General features: G+C 36.6%; 1 protein-coding gene across 2 annotated transcripts in view; it reads right to left on the minus strand.

The window, feature by feature from the left end:
• NAV3 (neuron navigator 3) overlaps window positions 1–21921 on the minus strand; it is a 327264-nt gene that overhangs the window by 134231 nt on the left and 171112 nt on the right. For both annotated transcript variants that reach the window (XM_045553320.1, XM_045553319.1), the window contains exons 10-12: window positions 12631–12739; window positions 11547–11930; window positions 5286–5405 (exon numbers count right to left, since the gene is read on the minus strand). In XM_045553320.1, coding sequence (XP_045409276.1) covers window positions 5286–5405; window positions 11547–11930; window positions 12631–12739 — 613 coding nt within the window. The remainder of the gene's footprint in view (window positions 1–5285; window positions 5406–11546; window positions 11931–12630; window positions 12740–21921) is intronic.

Genomic DNA, 21921 nt, shown 5'->3' on the forward strand with positions numbered 1-21921 from the left:
CTGATATCTCTGTTTCTTCAATGGGTGTTCTTCCTTTATTCACTCTTTAAATGTCAAGGGTTTGCTCTCTTGGCTTGCTTTCTTACTCTACACTGGAGATACAAGTATGTTCTTAGCTTGCAGAGTGTTGATTCACATAGTGGTTTAAACAAAATTTAATTAGTTTCTGCCATAATGGGCTTCGGGTAGGCCCGAGGCCAGGTCCACTGAGGGATGCTGTGGCTGGGAAACTGACCTTAGATTTGTACTGTCTTGTATGAAAAACTCGGACATGTGCTCAGATAGTTTTGCCACAGTTACCATCTCTGTGATTTTCTAGATTATCTGCCACTGAAGAAAGTTTGTATCTTTAACTGTATGCACTGATCTCATAGATATGTTGGGAGAGTTACCAATATTTAAAAATCGGGAAACTTCTCACAAAAGTCCGGACTCTTGGCTTCACTTGAAAAAAACAAATGGTTTGGCAATCAATCCTTGGCCCTGTTTTCCACGTTTGTGCAGTTCCAAAGGGAGAACTTCTAAAGCATGCCTTGTGAACCATGTCTTTCCTGCTTCACTCATTGCATGTAACCTTGCTGATCCCTGTAGCATTTGAGCTTATCACATGCACACTACACCTACTTACTACTTTAAGGCAGCTTTATACAGTAACTGAACTATATCTCCAAGAATATAACCACTGGGGAGTTATACCATTATGGACTGAATTGGGCCCTCATCCCAAATTTATATGTTAAAGTCTTAACCCCCAATGTGATTGTATTTGGAAATAGAAGCTCTATGGAAGTAATTAAGGTTAAATGTGGCCATAGTGATGGGACCCTAGAACTTATGTGCTTATAAGAAGAGAGAGACACCAGAGACCTCACTTTCTTTCTCCACAGGAGCACAGAGGAAAGACCATGTGAGGACACAGTGAAAAGGCACTATCTGCAAGCCAAGAAGAGAGTCCTTATCAAAAACTAAATTTGCTAATGCAGTTATCATGAACTCCTAGCCTCTAGAACTGTCAGAAAATAAATGCCTGCTGTTTATATGTGAAGTTGTTGGAGATTCTCCAACATGTCTACAAGGATTATACCGATTCTATAATCTTTTCTTAGGTTAATAGGGAAATGGCGTTGGTGTTGGAAAGTAAAGGAACTACAATATCTTTAAGCAATAAAATATTTAAAGTATATTATAATTAGCTGCTGAAAGTCCACTTCTTTTCTCTGGGGCCATTTTGAATCCTCTGGCAAGAGGAATTCAGTTGTTTCCCGATGTCCATTCACATTTTAACCAGAAGTTGATAAAAAGGGAAGCTAAAGTCTCCACTGTAACAATACAAACAATTCAAGTCTGTGCTATTCTAGCTGGATGGCTCTTTGCCATTATGTGATGGCTCTTTGATTTTTCACTTACACAGCTTTTAGAAGAATATTTAAGAAATTATACAACAATGATTTTTTTCTTTTGGCTTTTAAGCTTTCTTAGCAGGGAAAAAACCCTATTATTTACAAATTTACTATAATAAATCAATCACTAATATGTTGCAGAATATTTAAAAGACCTTTGACAAAGGTAGTTGGGAACAAGATAGAAGGTAAATGACCTGAGTCTTTGTACTATTAGCTACATGACCTTAATAAATCAATATTTTTGAATTTTCATTCTTATATCTGCTATGTGAAGGCATTAGACTAAAAGAACATTTCTTAAAATATTACATGAACAAGTTAATCACCATCATAGACAAAAAAAAAGTGAGGAAATCAATGATTAAAATGCTTACAAAGCAATGGATTAAATAAGGTTAAGCAGATTCTACTTTGAACTGGAACTTCTCGGTACTTTTGATACGCTCATATTCATTGTTACTCTCCAAGAAGAGCTATGATTTTCAGTGCTTCTCAAATGTATATAACCTCAGAAAACTGATTTTTTATTTAGAATATCTACTATCAGACAAGAAACACTGGAAAAGTTCAAACTACATAATATCTGAAAGGTCTTTAAACAAACAGTATGATAAATTTTTTGATGCGTGCAATGGGTTCCTTTTTAAACTCACATTTCTATATTTTATAAGCTGATGTGGTTATTTCTGACATTTATGTGACATATTGATTGAGTTCCTGCAGTATGCTAGGCATTGGGGATACAAAGATGAGTTATATTATGCTACATTCAAGTGTCTCATACTCTATATGTGAAATATGCATGTAATGATGTAATTACTGATGTGACTGCATAACAGAAAAATGAACAACATGCTACAGGAGCACAGAGAAGGTATGTTTTGAAAACGGTCAGCAGATGATAGTATGAAAGACTTTTTGGACTTTAAAATGCTATCTGCTATGTTTTATGGGTGTGTTTTATAGTAGAATAAAATTTGCCCAATTGGCATTTTCTGCAGTTGTCTTCTATGTCCTACTATGTAGAATTTAAGATGCCAGTTTTAAAAGTTTGAGGCAAATAAGCAGAGAACAAGTTTTCTATGACTTCAATTATAGTAATTTTCTTTTTGTTGAATAAAAATTAACAAAGAAGTAATATTTTATAGCTGTTCTTGCCTATCTCTCTTAGAATGGATATCAGAATTTAAATAAATTTATGAAACCATGTCCCATATAAGGAGGTATCTTAAATTAACAGAAATACTTACATAACTACAGTATTTAAGATCAAGCATTTTAAAATTATACACAGGCTGAGTCACTTGCTGAATATAGGACTTTAAAAGCCCTTCAGACTTATTTATAATGAAAAGGAAACTTCTTTCTGCTAATATGAGGATTTTCACTTATGATCTTATTGCTTTTAATTTATACAAATGAATAAAGTGGTTTGGTACTTCTTAAATCACAAAATTCTTTTTAAAATCCTTTATATGACTCTCTAAAACTGCATTTACCAAACTGAGGAAATTTATCTTAGGCGCAACAAGTCATTATTTGATCCAATTTAAAGATTAGTGCCATTAATATATTTTAACACCTTGATACTCTCTTTCTCTTGACAGAACACAGATAATAAAGAAAATAAGAACTTCAAAATGTCATTTTTTAATGTCTAAATATTCATGCTAGGTGTTTATGTTTTTGTAGGCTTGGTTTCTATTTGTTCATTTTAACATAGTGATGCTTGAACTTTAATACACGTAAGAATTACCTGAAGGGCTGGCTAACGCACAGATTGCTGGGCCTTCCCCCAAGAGAGCCTAATTCAGTAAATCTTGGATGGAGCTGAGAATGTGCATTTCTAACAAGTTCCCAGCCAATGCCGATGCTGCTGGTCCAGGTACTGCACCTTAAAAGCCACTGTTTTCACCTGAATTTATTAGACACATTTCTGGTCTTCCTGTTGTCGTGAGGTTCCTCAGCCAGAGCCCAATCTGGGGCCTTAATGGAGCAAGGAGAGTTGATTATCCCAGTTGTCTATAAACTAAAGTCACCTTTGTGTTGATTCCTAGGTTCTACCATCACAACCTCATTTGCCAAACACTAGCTGATTTTCCCTCCTTTGATGTTCTCCACTGTTATTAGTTTCAAAATGCAGCCCACACTTTGGATTTCTTCCCCTGTAATCACTGTTTCCTATTTTTCACATAACCCTTTTCTTCTCTTTCATAAAATCTTTGTGGTCCATTGGCTCCTTCCTGGCCTCATTTGCCTCTCTACCCAGTTGGACCCTATTGCTAGCCTAGATGAATATATAGCCTAGATGAATAAATAGCTTCTATTGATACATTTGTTCATTCACTTCACAATTATTTGTTAAAAGCACAACATGTAAAGAATATGATAAAAACTCTGCACTCACAGGTTTACATTGTAATGGGGGAGGTAGAAAACAAACACATAAACAAGTAACTGTGATACATTTAGGGAGTGATATATACAGTGAAGAAAATAATACAAGGTAGTGGGTAAGAAAGGGACTGGAAGGAAGTGTATCGGAGCTACTCTGGAAACACTTCTCTGGGAAGGTAACATTAAGCTGAGATGGAAATAATGCGATGAAGGCAATAATGCAAGAAATGTAGAAAAGGGCATTCTAGGCAGAGGAAGCATCAATTAAAACCTCTGAGATGGAAATGAACTTAGACTGTTCAAAGGTCAGAAAGAAGCCAAGCAGGACTGAAGTTAAATGAAGGAGCCAGGGAGGGAAAATGGTTGAAGAGAAGTTTGGGGGTGGGGGCAAAATCTGTCAAAAGCTGTTTGTAATTAACATGCATCTCTCTCTTTCTCTCTCTCTCTCTCACACACACACACACACACACACACACACACACACACACACACACTCTCACGGTACATAGGCTAGGAGACTAGGATATGTCCAGGGTGAGAACTGATAGCCAACATGAGTTGGCTATCATGAGTTAAGATAGCAGCAGCAAATAAGTGAGGAGAAACTGAAGACTACCATCAGAATTCACTGTCTAGCCTTCGAGGTTGGTTGGACAGAAATGCACATAATTCTTATTTCAGAAAGTAATGTATTTCAGATACATTAACTCTTAACCTTCTATCTTCCTCATAAGTGCTGAATTAAAGAACTACTCTAGGTACTGATATTTCATGGTTCTGGAAATGGGCAATCCCTTCCTGCTCAATAAAGCCAAAATTCTGAGTGACGAGGGAGCAAAATCAGGTCAGGAATATGTCTTAACATTATTTTACAAAGGCAATGTTCTCAAACAGTGGTGATTCTGATAAAATCAGCAGAGCAATGTCCAGCAAAATAATATCTAATATATGAAGCGTGCGCACGCACACACGCACACACACACACTCCTTTAAGTAATTTGAGGCAGTAGAGAAGCAGAAATTAGCCTAAAGCAAGAGCTGTATGTTTCCAACAACACCCTGAAGAAAACCACCAAGCTTATTGTACTTGATGATTTGAAATATGTTTTAACCTTTATGTTAATAATATAAAGCCTTCAGGTAAATCTGAGGGCATCTGAACTGAAAGAAATTTGTTAGCCAGCGTCCCTTTCTAATAAGGAAAATAAATCTATGTTTATAATTTTGGTTTTACAGATAACAAAATTTGCTGCTACATAACCTGAAATTTTAAAAATGTTTTCATTAGCAACCCAATTTTTCAGTATTATAGAGCTAAAATTGTCTTGTAAATGAAACCATTTTAGTTTTTAAAATACTCCAAAATAATTATTATTTCAAAATAAAGTCTTTAGGCTTACCCTGTTTATAAGAGTTTTCTCTTATGATGCTATTTATGAAACTGCTTTATGCACCCCTGGCCCTCATATATGCTGATAGCATTACCTGTCTGCATCCACTGTCACATCATGGACCCCTCTCTGGATGACATCCCTGGAAGATGCTGTGTCTGGTATCCGGTTCAGGCTCCTAGTGTACAGGTTGAGGCCTCCATCTGTCATGTACCTGAAAAGGAATGTCTAATTCATCAACAGAAAATTAAATGAACTCATCTGTATAACTTAATAAGCTGTGTTAAAAATTTTCAACAATTTCTCAACTATATTATAGGTTTTTTTTCTGTATAAACATTTTACTCACCAGGAAGAATTAAAATATCTTTTCAAGTTTATTAGGAAATCAATATTCCTTATTCAACAAGTAACTAGCCAATTATAAAACCTATTTTTCTCTTTTGTTATCAATTTTTTAACAGGTTTGTGATAATATAACTCTTAGTAAAATAAGCGCAAGATTTCATTTTGTAAAGACCATTTTTGAAGAGTTAAGGTCCTAGGATCAACGGATTCAAAATCTATGCTTCTACCATATTTTTCACCATATGCTTCCACCATATTTGCCATCTTCCTAGAATCCTATTTTTATATTCAACATCTTACATCAGTTGCTACATGTCACAATTAGCTAATTTTTAATTGCATGCACACACAAGGAATCTAAAGGGATCCTCACCACTCCCTCAAAAGAACTCCAGTTCAGCATCTTGTTTTAGAGGAGCACAGATAACATTAAGAAATGCCCCCTAGAGCAAACATGCTAGCTAAGAAAACTATGCTAATAATGAATGACTGCTGTGAACTTTTTTGATTGTTTGGAAAAAAAATCAAGCTCCTAGGGGAGATACCCTTACTATGTCTACATGGCCAGTGTGCCATGATGGCTAAAAGTAGAGACTGAAGCCAGATTGCTTAGGTTTAGCTACACTGCTGCTACTTCCTAGCTGTGTGGGCTCAGGCAAGTCATTTAAACTACCTATGCCTCAATTGCTTCATCTGTAAAATGGAGACAGTAATGATATGCTTACTTCTCACAGTTATGGTGAGATATCAATCAGCTAATATATGTAAAGGGCATAGAGCATTGTCTAGCACATCATAAATACTTTATAAATGCTGACTAATACTACCAGCTATTTTTTTATTAGAATTTCTACACTGACTAAAAATAATTCATATCTTGAATATGAAGTTACATGCATTAAATTAGGAATCTGTGGTGCAAGAGGTAGATATTTTCAATGCAGCTCAAGTAGCACTGAACCTTCACACACTGTTATGTACACTTCTGTCAACACAAAGTTTACTAAAGGAGAGTTGAGGGAGGATAAAGGCAGAAGCAGGATTAAGTATGTCCCCCCACCCCTAACCCCCTGCCCTCTGCCCACTGCCTTGTTTTTAAATTTCATTCCTCAGAATTCATATATTATTTTGTGTTCAGGTCATGTGACAAAGTGGAATTTTAGGTTATATTCTTGGCCCAACTATTTATCACTATGACACCTGAAAATAACTTCAATTTCTACCCAATTAAAATATGTAACTTTTCTCTCAGTTTTCCAGGGTGTTCCTTTTTTACTTCATAAACGGAGACTTTTTCAGAGACTCATTGTAAGAAAGAGGCCTTTCTCTGACTAATTCCTAATTACTGACAGATTTATATCCCCAAGTGTTTAAAGTAATTTCAAAAAGAGAAGAGATAAGCCTTTACATGCTCCAAGAAATTCTGAATTCTCAGAATGCTGATTAACTAATTTTCTGAGTTATACCTAGAGTACATGAAAAAAATGAAAATTCATTCTCATTATGTTGACCTCAGTACATTCTTTGTGGTGACATGAGAAGAAATTCCTAAACATCTTATTCATTAGTGCATCTATGAGCCTTTTGTCTCATTAATCCATAAAACTTATTTTTAAAAATTTTGAAGGGAAGGTTAACTTTGTGATTGATTTTTTTTTCATGAGTTGTAGCACAAACATTTCTCAGCCCTTTTTTCTTCTTAAAGAAAACACCATCAAATTAAACTTTTCCTCGGATTTTTTCAGTCCTCTCATCTTCCACCATTTTAGTTCTAGGCTAAGATATTGGGCTGCCTCCTAAGGAAGCCAACAATAGCACACAATGGTCAGCAACAAATAAGTCCAGCATGTCCTGGGTATTTTCCACACAATAACCCCCAATCACCCTTGAGCTGAGACCAGCCACATCACCTGCTGACCATATATGTAGTCACCTTCCATACAGGGAAAAGAACTGAGTCATGCTTTAAATTTCAGTGTCCTATACTCTGCCATGGGAAAGAGTAAAGTTATAAGGCCAAGCATATGTCACCAGAGGAGATTTCCATATAGGATTTGGGGTATATTTACTTGGTCAACTCCAAACATGGTGACCAATGAGGTATATTTAAATGGGCTCATTTGTGAGACTATCTGAGAAATCCTTGAAAGACTTACAGGGAACAAAAATGGAGGAGACAAAAGTCTGAATCAGGTTTCAAATGAAGCATGAAATAAGTATGAAGGACAAAAGATAGAACAACATTTTTTTTTTTCTCATACTGAGTTCAGCGGACACCAGCCTGCTCTCATCAAACCAGTTTCCTCCTCCTCCTCCTCCTAGGCACACAGCTGAACTGTATTTCCTCTCCTCTCTTACAGTCAGATGTTGTCATGTGGCTGCTCTGGACAAACAAATGTGGGTAGAAGTTATATACCTGATTTCCAGGCCTGGTACATACAAAAAATATTCTTATGCCATGGTTCTTCCTCTCTTTTTCCATTTGCCTCATGAATGTCAATGCCCAGGGTGACATTGGAAAACTGGTTGGATGATAGCAGAATTACCATCCATCTTATTCTCTGAATGACTACATGGGACACATTCCCCAGCTGAAGATCAGCAATACCACTGAAGGTTTTACATGAAGAAGTAATGAGCTTCTTTGTGTTAAGACACTGAGATTTTAAGATTTCTCTGGTAAAAAATTAACGTTAACTAATATACCCAGTGTCCTGGAAAATACATAATGCTCCTGAGTATAGGTATGCTTGTAATATATATTATTATATGCAGAACTCAGATGTTAAAAAACATTGCCTTTTAAACAATTACTTATCTATCTCCCACATGAGTTATTTTCCTTCTTTTATCCCTATCAATGTTGCTACCATATTTCTCGCCTTAAGACACTGATCCTCAGTTCTTGCAATAGTTCTTGAAATCCAGCCCCAGAGCTTCTCCCTTTAATTCATTTTGCATGTTTCCCTTAAACCGGCCTTTCAAAAACCATCAGCATCCTCATGTCCTTTTCTGTGACTATTTCGTAATCTCTAAGAAATAGAGTTTTACATTGCTGAAAGTACAGTTTAAACTTCTTAGGATAATGATGTTGAGGCCTGTTACAATAGTCCCTATTTCCCAAATCTTATCTTTATATATTCACTTTCTTGATTCTCAAGAAAAAAGTCATTGAATATTGAACCCAACTGACCCTCTGATCCTGAAAATTATACTTCAGTCCAGTTTACTGAATGACTTATATCATCTGCATTTATACCTTCTTACAAATTTTCTCTTTTATTATTATTTCTCTCATTTATAGCTATTTAAATTAGAAAACAGAACTAAAATATTTCCTTTTCTTAGTCACTCCTTTTTATTTCATGTCAGGGTTTAGTACTTTTTCCTTATTCTGAACTCTTAGCTCAATTTTTATCTATACAAACCTTTTGAAATTGTCAACACATTGCATAGTGGCTGTCCCTTCATAACTGGTATAAACTGCTCCCAGGATATGCTGTTACTCTCCAGAGAAGCATTTCATATGAGGGAGAATATATACAGTCAATCATCATTATTTACAAATTCCGTATCTGCTAATTTGTCTACTTGCTAAAGTTTATTTGCAGCCCCAAATCAATACCCACACCACGTTCACGGTCATTCATGGACATGCACCAGAACAGTGAAAAATTTGAATCTCAGAGGTCTCCAGCTGAGGTTAAACAAGGTCACACTGCCTTCTTGTTTCAGCTCTCATAGCATAAATAAGCATCCTTTCCATGGTCTATTTAGTGTCACCTTTTTCACAGTTTTGTGCTTTTTGGTGGAGATTTTGCTGTTTAAAATGGCCATGCCCCCCAGGGTTGATATCAAAGAGCTGTCTTGTGTTCCTAGGCGCAAAAAGGCTTCAAGTATTTCACAACAAAAATGTGTTAGATAAGCCTCATTTAGGCATGAATACAGTGATGCTAGCTGTGAGTTCCATGCTAATAAATCAACAACATATATTAAATAATGTGTCTTTAAACAGAAACACACATAAAACAAAGTTATGTATTAATCTGTTGGTAAAAATGTTGGGGCCAAAGGCTCACAGGGACCTTAACCTATATATCTCCTAAGAGCACTGGTTCAGTATTCACTAATACAGTGTTTGTGGTGACTTCATAGAACATAACTACCATGACTATTGAGATTGATTGAATATATCTCTATACATACATATATGTTTATATGTGCATATGTACATATATAAATATATGTGTATATTTATGTATATAGTTAAATAGTCATCTAAATATATTTGAATGGTAGATATAAAAACTGAATACACACATATGCCTACATTTAAGAAGATCAAATAAAGAAGAGATAGGAAGGAGAGCAAAAAGAATGGAGAAAAAAGAAGGGAGAGATGGGGGAAAGAATATGAATTAGATATTCCTGCATTGCCTTCATGTTCTCTGAACTGGGTATTGCTCCACATATTTTATATGTTAAGTATATACAAAATGATTATGATAACTGGCAACAACCACAAATTGGGATGATTATTGTAATAAATGTAAGGATGAGGAGGAGGAATAGCATGATAAATTTACTGGGCACTTATGTTATGCCAGGCTTTGTGTTCAGTAAAATTTTGTGGATGATTTTCATCATTCTTAACAACTTCATGAAGATGTTAAAATTTTACCCTTTTTCCAGATGACAAAAAAAGTGGATAACTTAGGCTCCTGAGGGGTCTACAGATGGCAGAAAGGGGTTTAAATTAGGCACTCCGATTCCAGTGGCACCTTAACTACAACCTATCCTAATTCATCATAATTTGCTTCCTTAATTGTAAATTATTAGAAACTTATGTAGAGTGGATATCAGGAATGGACTGTTGGATATTAGGATATCAAAGCTAAGCTATAAATCTGATCAAAAGCTACTTTGTACTTTTTTAGGTCTTATCATCATTCAAACATAAGCTTTTCATGAATGAAGTCAGGAAAGGTTACTCATATAGAAGAATGATTTCCCTCCTTGGTCCTCTCAGATGCATAAAGACAAAGAGTAGGTCAAAGCCCAGACTCACATGAAAATTAATAAATAAAGTTAATTGGCAAGATTTTCTACATGTTACAGAGCCTGAGTTTTGAAGTCAGACAAATCTAACTTCTAATGCAAGTCTGGCATTTCCCTAGAATTATACAGTTGGGGGCAATTAGGCTCAGTTTTCTCACCTAGACATGTATATAAACATCCACCTCATAAGAGTTGCTGGCGGTGGAAAGGTTAAATGAAATAATATTTTTAAAGCACTTTTCAAGAGTATAGTAGGTAACAGAAAGTACTCAAAATGCCAATTACAATCATTAATAGAATATCCTATTGTTTCCATTGTGGCTCATCCTCTGACTAAACCAAATATTCCAAATTCCCAAAATACTCTAACAGTTTTATGATCACAACATTTTTTGCAATGTAACAAGAAACAGAAGAAAAACAGGGGCTAACATTTTTAAAAGTTTGATACCATCAGAAGAGAATAAATAGACTGAAACTTTCAACTCGAAAGCGATTTTTCCCTCAAGTTAAATTGGAGGTGTGTAATTGAAGAGTGCTAGAGAATGTTTGTTCCTCAAAGTAGTTACAGGCACCTTCTCACAAGCCAAAAAAGAAAAAAAATCAAGCAGCTCAGCAAAACTCCTCCTGTCTCCTTCCCACGCCTTTCACTACAAAATCTGTTACTTAAGAAACATGTGTAAATCACTCTGGAAAACACAGGCCACATGTGTTTCCCTAAACAACAACAAAAATTAGTGGCTTATTATTAAATTCATAGAAATCTTGAACATTTTACTTCCTGTGAATGCACAGAGGAAAGGCCCTGAAATGCCCCCAAATAACCTCAGATTTCTCACATTTTCTAATGACTTTATAAGTGAACTCACGTGTCCTATTTACAATGAATACATCCCACTAGACCACCTCCCTTCTTCACACAATGCCGTTAGAGACCAGAGCCACTTACCCACTGTTGATGTCATCAGCCCTGAGACTCTTCCCAAGAATATCACCATCACTCATATATCCACCAACATCGACTTCAGCAGACATGTCCAGGTCGCTGCTTGCTTTCTCACTCATGTCAATTTGTGACATGTTTCCCAGACGAGAGACAGCAGCTCGACGGAGAGGCGTCGTGTACATGAACCTTGAGGGGTCTGTATGGATAAACCGACTGGCACCGCTGCGGGAATAGCCAGCGCCCAGCGAGGGAGCATCTCCCGCCTGAAGTCGAGGACATGCCTGGCCCAGCCTCCAGGTCATGGGAGTGGGCCGGCTTGTCAAGTTGGGTATGGTCCGTCCATTCACTTCTGTCGTCACAGTGCTGTCAAATGTTGTTTCCAGGGTGCTGTCAAATAAAATTGAGAAATAACTATACTCTGGTTCACTTGGGGCCACAGACCAAGAATGGATGAAGACAGAAAACGCTAGAGTTGAGGGTTATTTCTTAGAAGTATGTCATTTTCATGAAAGCCAAATTATATGTTCATTTTGAGATTCAAATCAACTTTGTAGATGTCAAAATGTGGGAAGGGGCATTTATCTCTAGTTCTTTCTGTTTGTTTGTTTTCAAAAGAAAAGCCATCATTATGCTTTGGATAAAACAAAATATTGTTTCACATTGTCAACAAACCTTTAACTTACTCCACTATAACCTTCCCAAACTTACTGAGGAAGTTAACTACAATCATGTTTGAATGTCTCCCTACCACCCCTCCATAGATGCTTTTCAACTGCACCTTCTGCCACTGTTCTCTACTGCAGACATGAAAATCCACTTGGGAGTGATGGTAGTAGTTGCAGCAGCTATTTCTGTTTGAATAGGAAATTATATTGAAGAAGAGATTGATGGGATATATATAGAGAGATAGGTATATGCTGAGAATTTATAGTTTAAGGATAATCACCAATTGATTCGTATGTAAAATTTAAGTGAGAGAATAGTAAGGAATAACTGAAATTGCTTCTCTATCATTATAGCAAAAATTAAGTGCTTGATTGTAATTTTTTTCTTTACCAGCCAAAAGTTACACAGAATGAAGAAAAACCTGTGGCTTATCTGAGTCCCACGAAGACTGGACATAGTCTCTTCTAAATTCTGCCTCAAATCTGCTATGTTTTTAACTGTTCGCATTCTTCTTGTTTCAGGGTCTTCACCTAGGAAAGCACCATAAAAATAAATTTGCAATTCATGCCATATACTGTCCTCAGAATAATCGTATATACAGATAAATAACATAAATCCCTCTTCCTACATGGAAAAAAATAGGTAGGAAATTCCAAATGGCTATTATCATCTTTCTACAAATTATAAATCTTTCTAGAAATAAAATGTGAATAGAAACAAATATAATATCACAAGTAACAGTTTTTAGGAAGCGATAACAGAATAATACTTTGTAGAATTATGACCTTAATTGCAAAATGAGGGAGTCACTTCGAAATATAATGTGCAGTACTCCTTGTTACTGAGCTTAATTTAAAAACCTATGATTATGTGGATCCTAATTTTATGATGATTACCTGTTTCTAAATATACTAGAAATAACTGAGATAAAGTTTCCTTATATAGCAAGTATGCACTTGGACCCTGGGGAATAAGCTAGAGGCCTTTTTCTTATAGAAACAATGGCTTTTTAAGTCTTTTATTTGATTAGATTCATGGACCAAGATTCACAACATTGGATGGCTTTATTTTTAATCATTTCTCAACTTTTTACAGGCAGTCAAAGCATCCACACCAATGACACCAGAGTTGGTGTAAAGTCCTAGGCGTAAAGTCCTAGGCATCTAAATCCAACATGTTTTTGTCTAATGGGCATGAAACAAATAGCTCTGCCAGTGTGACAAATGCTGCCCTTATACAATTTCACCTATCAGTTGAGTGCAGACATGCCATTAAATCATTTTGTTTATGGCCATGCAATATTTCCCAAGCCAGTGGCCATTTGAAGTTGGTAAGTCTGGACAAAAGGAAGAACATGGAAAGAGAGTAGTGGAAGCATGGTTTCCATTCTGTTCAATGTGGGCTGAGGAGGATGTGTAGTAATGGGAATTTTTAATAAGAAAGAAAGAGAAGGAAGGAAGGCAGGCAGGCAAGAAGGGAGGGAGGGAGGGAGGGAGGATGGATTGAAATGGATGGATTAATGGGAGGGAGGGAAAGAAGAGGAGAGGAAGAAAGAGAAGGCCAGAAAACGATGGTAGGGAAGGGAAGGGAAGGTAATGCAAGGAGGATGGAAAAGAAAGGAAAAGAGAAGAGAAAAAAACAGCACATATTAAATTATACTATGAAAATTGTCACAGACAAGTCAAGATGCATATCTATAATCTGTTTTAAGAATATAAGTAACTATTCAACCTGTTATTAATAATTTACTCCTTAGCATTAAGGTCAGACTTTTCAAAATTTTTAATAAATGTGCCCATTTAACATTTATCATCATAATCATAGAGTTGGTGGGGATTTCAGATATTTTCTCACCTTATCTCTTGGCCCCAGAACTCATCTATGTCTCACAGGGGACAAGGCCATCGGCCTCTGCCCGAAACCTTCAACATTGGAAAGGCCTCCACCTCTCCAGCAAGAGAGGGCTCCTTCCAGTATTGGACATGTCTAATTGTGAAAACATCTATGGGTGATAAGCAAGAATTTGTCTCCCATACACGTCCACCCAGTTATCCCAGTGGCTCTGAAACCAACTGAATAAATGTATAGCCTTTACTGTAGCAGCCACTCAAATAGTGGAAGACAACTACTAATTCCCTTATTATCTTTTTCAACCAAACATTACCATATTGTTCATTATTCTCCATCTTGGATGGTTGCCAAAACAGCCACTATTCTGCTGCCAGTCTATACATTTCTTCCCTTTAATTTACACATAATTTGAACAATTTAAAAATGCCTAATAATAACATTATAATTTCAAACTTAGAAAGTACTGAGAAACTTCCCTAAAGTATCTTTTCAAAAAAATAGAAAAATACATATTGGGACCTCATGCACATGGCATAAACTTTTTCTTCACTAATTCAGGTCATGCAATCTCTAATCCTATAGATTAACATTCTTTTACAACTCAGAGCTGTTAAGAACCCTTGAGACTATGACCATTTTCTCCCTGGAAAATCTTCCCATGCCTCTCATATATACAATACAGTTTATTTGAGAAATGGCTCTGAAGAAGTCTACCTTTCACTTATAAAAAAATCTGACAGAATTTTGAATAAAAAGGAGGGTTTTGTAGGGAAAATCTCAAAGGGTGGACAGAGAATATTGTTACAGTCAAAGGAAAGGCAGAGCCGAAGACGAGATATATTCAAACTACATCAAAAGAATTAGTGAAGAAGGGGACAAAACTGGAGAAGCACTAAATCCAAGATTCAGTATATAGGATTTCATGTAGTATAGAAGTCTTAGATTCTAGCTGATGGTGAAAGATGAGAATCAGAAGACAAGGAGAGTGTTGAGACGATTTATTTCAGAGGGAGAGGGAACGCAAGTCACTGACCTCATACATGTTTCTAGAATACATTGTCATCCCTGAACCCTTTCTTCCTGGGAGAACTTTTAAGTTGTAATCAAACTGCCTCTCAACCACTTGCTGACTGGTGTAATATTAAAAATTAATATTTGTGTTATGTTCAATATTTTATATTAATTTAAAAATATAGTTTTAGATATTCCATTTCACTAAATATTTTTTTCACATTTACTTCATATCCTTTTAAATTTCCTTTTTCTAGTCTAACAGGCATCTTAGATTCTTGGATTCTTCCAACTGAATTCATTGTTTGTTTATATGCTTTCCCTTGTGTTTCAGAACCACAGCCAGCCTCCCTCCCCCCCTTTGGTTTTCCTCATCATGACATCCACTCCTGACAATCAGACAAATGGACCTTTTCCTCCCAACAGTTATTGAGCAAAACATAATTGCCACCTTATTCCTGTCATGAAAAATAATCACCAAAGAAGAATTTATTGCAGTGAATGTTTTCAGTGACCCATAAAAGGCAAGATAAAACTAAGTGCACTTAACAAACCCCCTAAGGATTGATTGCACGGTCTGAAATATCCTATACATTTGTATCCAAATTATGTGTGGAGGCTTTGAGGAGGGGGGGACATAATTGAAAAGGCTAAATATAACAGCACAAATAAAATCAAATGTTTAGTACCAATAAAAGTTAGCAGAAAAAACCCACATGAGAAATGTATTTAATCAATAATATGTTGTATCCACTCCCACTTGCATAATCTCAAAGTTTACTGTTATTCTTCAAGGAAGCTTCCTATGTGTCAGACACAATGGTAGGCACCATTTTCCAGAATGGTTTGTTCTGAAATCCACTTGAGTTTTTAACGTTGGTACACATGGCTTTCTCATTGCTTATAAGGCCTTCTCTATGAGTAGAGCACAGAATAACAGACTCAGTTTGGTGCTTCTGCATGATTACTTTAGTGGCAGACAGATCGCTTAATCTGTGTGATCTCACTCTTACTTTTTAGGTTTCAATTATACACATTGTAATTAACTTTGCCAGCACTGTCGTCTTTTAATAGTAAATTAACTTGTACATGAACGAACCTGATTCAGAGAATCATGTCCTCCACCCCATCCATATTACAAATGTTATTTAGAGTATCACTGCCTGCTTTATTTTGAGAATTAACTATAGTTTTGTGAATGACCCAACTGACATTGATTTGGATGAAAAATTTTAAAATTGTATGGTTAATCTTGACACTTTTGGGAAAACCAGCAAAATATGGCCAACAGCTTTATAGTGACTTTTTAAATATTCTCCTAAATAGTTATAGCACAGACCCCGGTCTGTCCGATTTATTAGGATATCCAAGAGTAAAGAGTTAAACTCAAGTAACCCTGCCTAAAAATTAACTTGGAAGAGGCCATTTTGAGTCATATGCAGAACCTATTCAAGCACATGGCAGAAATTTTAAAATTCCTGGGTGCTGTGGGCTTGGATAACATTCACCAATTTAACGTGTATCATTATTTAGGGAATTGCATCAGAACGCTTCATTATCTGGAGATATGATTATTCATATCACAGTTATTTAAATAAATTCTCCCCCTTACTTTTCACTTGCATTTTTGAATATTGGCATAACTGAAAATAAAAAGCCTTAAAGAGAACAATCATGTAAGTACAGCAAGCAGATGTTCCATTTAAAAACCATGGCCTACAGACTTCTATTGCAAGTTTACCCTCTGACAGTAATGCTCCAAGTTATTTATGCACAAAAAGGCATGTGTCATATATACACCCACCCACAGCATGCTATAATTTAACAGAGCAACCAAAAAATACTGTCTGCACCCTGTTCATATCTTTGCAAATACTTACATAAGAGGTACTTAGCACAAGATAAAAGATAGCACTTTAAAAGCAAAAGATGAATGACTATTATCTGATTCTACAGTTCCAGAGGATCAAAAGAGGAAAAAAGGTTCATAAAGATTAAGACTTTCTCTCGCCTTTGTACTGCACACAGATCTTCAGGAGAAGCAGTTCATCACAGAAACCACACAACGGTGAAAAAGCAAATCTTTAGTTTCTGAACACCTGGCATATTCTGATTCAGAAATCATTACTCTTAGAACCACAGAAACATTACTGTTTTAAAACCAAACTGGCATGAAAAATTGAGCAATATTTGCCTCTGCTGTCTCCCTAAGCTTTCTTCTTCTAAAGTTGTTTCGCTAAAAGAGTCCATGAAACATCTTGTAACAGGAGGGTCTATATAAAGAATAAGTACAACCCTGTATTTAGCATCAGTTGCATGAATCAGAAACAAAGAGATCACTGGCCAGGTTTAATTCTTTTGAATTTAAGTAGCTTCCTATCAAGTTCTTTGTGGAAACACATGTGGACATAAAATATGATGTAGTCAATGGCTTAATACTTACCAACTTTTAGAAAAATGGACTGTATGATGTAAATAAATTTTGGTAGGACACTGAATTTAGAAATAACAATTAAAATATTCACATTTTAGCTGTTGAGGCAAGTGGCAAAATTGCCTTTTAAAGTTTAATCACAAAACTGAACAATCACTTGATATCTTCCTACCTAGTTAGATTAAGATTATGTGAGAGGTACTGCTGAAACTCATGTCACCTGAAAGGCCTAGTTTGTAAAATATGAAAAGTTCATAGTCACCTACAGAGTAGTTTAACTAGGTACAATGTGCACATGCTGGAGCAGTTTTTGTCAAACACCAAAAAAAGAAAAAGAAAAAAAAAACTAAAAGGCAGCAGAGGCCTCTGCCATTTCTGAAAGCGTTACTAGAATGCACAGTGCTTGTCACTGAGGTATAAAAAGGACCACCTATTCAGGTAACATCAAGGCAGCAGAAGAAACTTATATAGAAAATTTACCCAGGAGGCCCTTCATTCTTCATTCTATATCTGTAGCGAGGTCACCTTGAGGGAAGTTGAACAAATAGGCCCTATTAATGATTAAATGAAAAACATGTTTAAAGTTCTAGAATGTTCACACTTATTTATGGATATCTAGAATGTGCTGGACACCAGGCTAGTAATGCCCATGGCAGATCGCTGGTATTTACTTTCTCCAAATAGACTTTAAAACTGATATTCATAGCTCAGCTTTACAAAGAAAAGTCATCTCAAGAAACAAGGAATTAAAAACGTTTTGAGCAACTACATTTTTTACAAATCAGTCTAAAAAATGAAAGATATCTGGCAGATGCAAATAACTTAAGAAATTATGAAATTTCGTAAAATTCCATGCACACTTTTAGGAGCAAACCGGACTCACCCAGTAAGTCAGTATAAAGTGCCTGCTCCAGATCGCCCAGCATGGTAAGGATCACATCCTCGTCCAGGAGAGCTGTCCCTTCCCGCAAGCAGCTTTCTCCCTCCTCTTCAGCCCAGCTCCTGCTGATGCTGGTTGACTTGGAGGATATGTTTTCATCTTCGGACCTGCTCTCTTCATCGCTCTCACCTTCCAAGCCTCTTCTTGCAGACCAGTCCTCTAAGTCTTCAATGCCTGACTGGCTGCCCCCAGCAGGCAGGAGGTTCCAGGCCCCTGAGCTGCCACTGTGGTACAGGGACTGCACAGATCTCGAGAGAAACCTGGACAGCGAGCGCCTCTCTGCATAGTTGGACTCTCTCTGGCTGGCCTTGGCAGCATTTCCAAACCAGTTGGAAATGCGCACCGTAGGTCTCCTCTCCCCCTCATGGGTGAGGGAAAGATTGGTGAGAGATTTTTGTTTCTGAAGACAAGCTCCCTTTCTCTTTACTTCTTTGCTCCGAAACACAGAGAGTTCAGCAGGCTGCTGCATGGTTCTTCTAGTGGCTTATTCCTTTCAATTGGACTTCATATTGTCTTTTCGCACTGTGATTGCAACTGATGCTTTTGGTTTTAATTATCACATGCGCTTCAATTAAAGCTCAGGCTCAAACATTCCCAGAAGACTCTAGCGATATGACATATATAATTATTTGGCTACAGTTGAGCTTGCCACATCATTTCACTGATCAGCAGTACTTACAAACATTTTGCTTGAATATAACTGAAACAGAAAAGAGTTCACCAAAGACTCTGCTCCTGCTGAAAAGTAGTCCAGGAAGCCAACTACGTTTGCCCATCTTCATCCAATCGCAGGTCTCAGCAGAATGATGGGTCCACATTTCCCTCTATTGCTTCTGTGTTCCGAAATGAGAGGAGGTAAAGCACGAGCTATGTCTGGCTTTTTTTTTTTTTTTTTTCCCTTTTCTGCCTTTCACCAGCCCTTAACTGATCTAGGTCTGCAACCCTTTACTCTAATGAGCTGACACAGTGCAGCAAGTACAGCCTCCCCGTTGGAGCCCAGTAAGAGCAGAAATTAAGCACGGAAGCCCAGCCCTGCACGAGCCTCTCGCATTTTAGTATTCCACCTGCATTCTCAGATCTATGGCTCTTCCTTGCTGCTGCAGTGGATGCTGCTGGCTGCCATGGCAGCAAACATTCTGCTAAATTAAAACAGAGGCACGGAAGCAGCTGTCCAGCCTAGAATGCCACAGGTTTCAGAGCCAAGCCTGTATGAGATGCCACACTATTAACCCTATGCACATGTAAATGACTCTCAGCCACCCAACCTCAGACACGGACACACACACACACATATACTCACATATACAACACACACTCCCCGATGCCAAGAATGACAGACTAATTCTCTGTAGCTGCAGGCAGCTGAAGCAGGCAGATCTCCCTTCTGAGTGTTGGGATTTGTGCTGTAAAAGCACAAATCAAATTCAAGAGTGTAAAGGACCTAAAAAATGGAGCATGACACTCCAGCCGCTAACAGATAATGCTTTAAAGGGAAAGACTTCACTTCATCTTTTAAAGAACAAATTCAAGGGCTTTTTATTCTGAAGTAAAATCCTAATGTGAGAAGAAAAAGATTTCCTCCTGGCTGTAAAAAAAAAATAGCAAAAAATAACTCAAAAGGTTTTTTTTTCTCCCAGGATTTTGACTCAAAGTATACAATTGAAAGTTTATGGTCAAGTATGTAGAACATAAGGATGTGACAGAAACACAAAATGCACATTTTGTCTTTTGATACTAAGCATTTTTTCAAGTCTATTCCATAAATCTATCACAGCACAATCAGCTGTTTTTAAAAACATTTTGATAAAGAAAGAAAACCTAAAAGATAAATGTTTTGAATTTTCCCTGTACTGGTTGTGTACACTACACCATCACCATGACATTCTGACCTTAGGAAAACGTTTATAAACTAATATATAGTATAGTTGCAATATAGTAAGTAGAGTTCATATGTACTACTGACAGTTAAGGAGAAGATTATTACCTTTTAGGGTTTAACTTTTGAAGATTTTTTTGCCCATAAACAGAAAAATAAGGATACACAGAAATATTAAAATGTATCATTCTAACTGACATAAATCTTCATCATTTTCAGAGATAATATGATAAAATTAATTCAGATTCTCTACCTCCTATTACTAATATCAACTAAGGAAAATGCCTAGTCTCTTAACTATATAAATTAGCATTATAATAATACAGTCCCTATACCTTGCATATGGTAACAACTTACTTTGCAAAGTTAATTAGTCCTTATGTCTCCCCCTTCAAGGTATTCATACTTAGATCCATTTTATAGATAAAGGGAAATTAGATGTAAAAAACAACTGTTCGTGACAGAATTTTGCGATAAACAAACCTGTGAATTTTAATACTGATTCTCAATTCTTCACTCTTTAAAAATTGTTTATATGAAATGTGCTTAAATGAGGGTACATATGTTAAATCATTGAAACTGAAAACTATGCTTCTAAAACAATAATTTTGTAAAATATTATTAAAAAGCCAAAATGCTACTCCCTTGGGATTCCTAAACAGAACAATTTTTTTTTCTTCATTTGAGTTATTGTTACTCAGTGAATTTCCAGGTTATGAGACCATGGTGAAATTTGTTGAAGTTACAAAACATCAATTTGTTTCACATGTATTACATACATTAGTATATAGTAATGTACCCTAAAGCCTTATAGATGCACAAAAAAGGGAACCCTAATGCTTTAGGTGTCAAAAGATTGACCTTATTCATCTATAAATGGAAGCAATAATTATGTCTTTTCCCCACACACAAGAGTGCTTACATACCCATAAGCTTAAACCATTGGTTCTCAAGCTTGAAGTGTTCAGCACCACTTGGGGGACTTATTAAATCACAGTTTGCTGGGCACCAGCCCCACAGCTGCTAATCTAGTAGGCCAGACATGGTCTTGAGACTTTGCTTTTCTAACATACTCCCAGGTACAGCTGGCTCTGAAACCCCCTTTGAGAACCACTATGCTGAAATTAGTGATTTTCAACTAAGGGTGATTTTGACTCCTAAGTGACATTTGGCAATGTTTGGAGATGTTTTTGTCACAACTGGGGGATGTGGTGGTGACTTCTAAGGCGTAGACGCTAATGACATTGCTAAAGATCCTACAATGACAGGACAGCCCCCCACAACAAAGAATTATACAGTCTACAATGTCACTAGTGCAAGGTTGAGAAATCCTGGTTTAGACTAAGTTACGCTGCATTTACAAACAATTTAGAAATTGCAGTCACTTTCAAAAACAAAGATGCAGCTGAGCTTGGTGGCACGTGCCTGGCCTGTAGTGCCAACTACACCGGAGGCTGAGGCTGGAGGATCACCTGAGTCCAGGAGCTAAAGGCTTCAGTGATCTATGATCATGTCACTGCACTCCAGCCTAGGTAACAGAGTGAGACCCTGTCTCTAAATAACAAAAACAAAAACAAAGCAAAGATGCACTTTTGCTTAC

The sequence above is a fragment of the Lemur catta genome, chromosome 6, assembly GCF_020740605.2.
Source record: "Lemur catta isolate mLemCat1 chromosome 6, mLemCat1.pri, whole genome shotgun sequence".
Lineage (NCBI taxonomy): Eukaryota > Metazoa > Chordata > Mammalia > Primates > Lemuridae > Lemur > Lemur catta.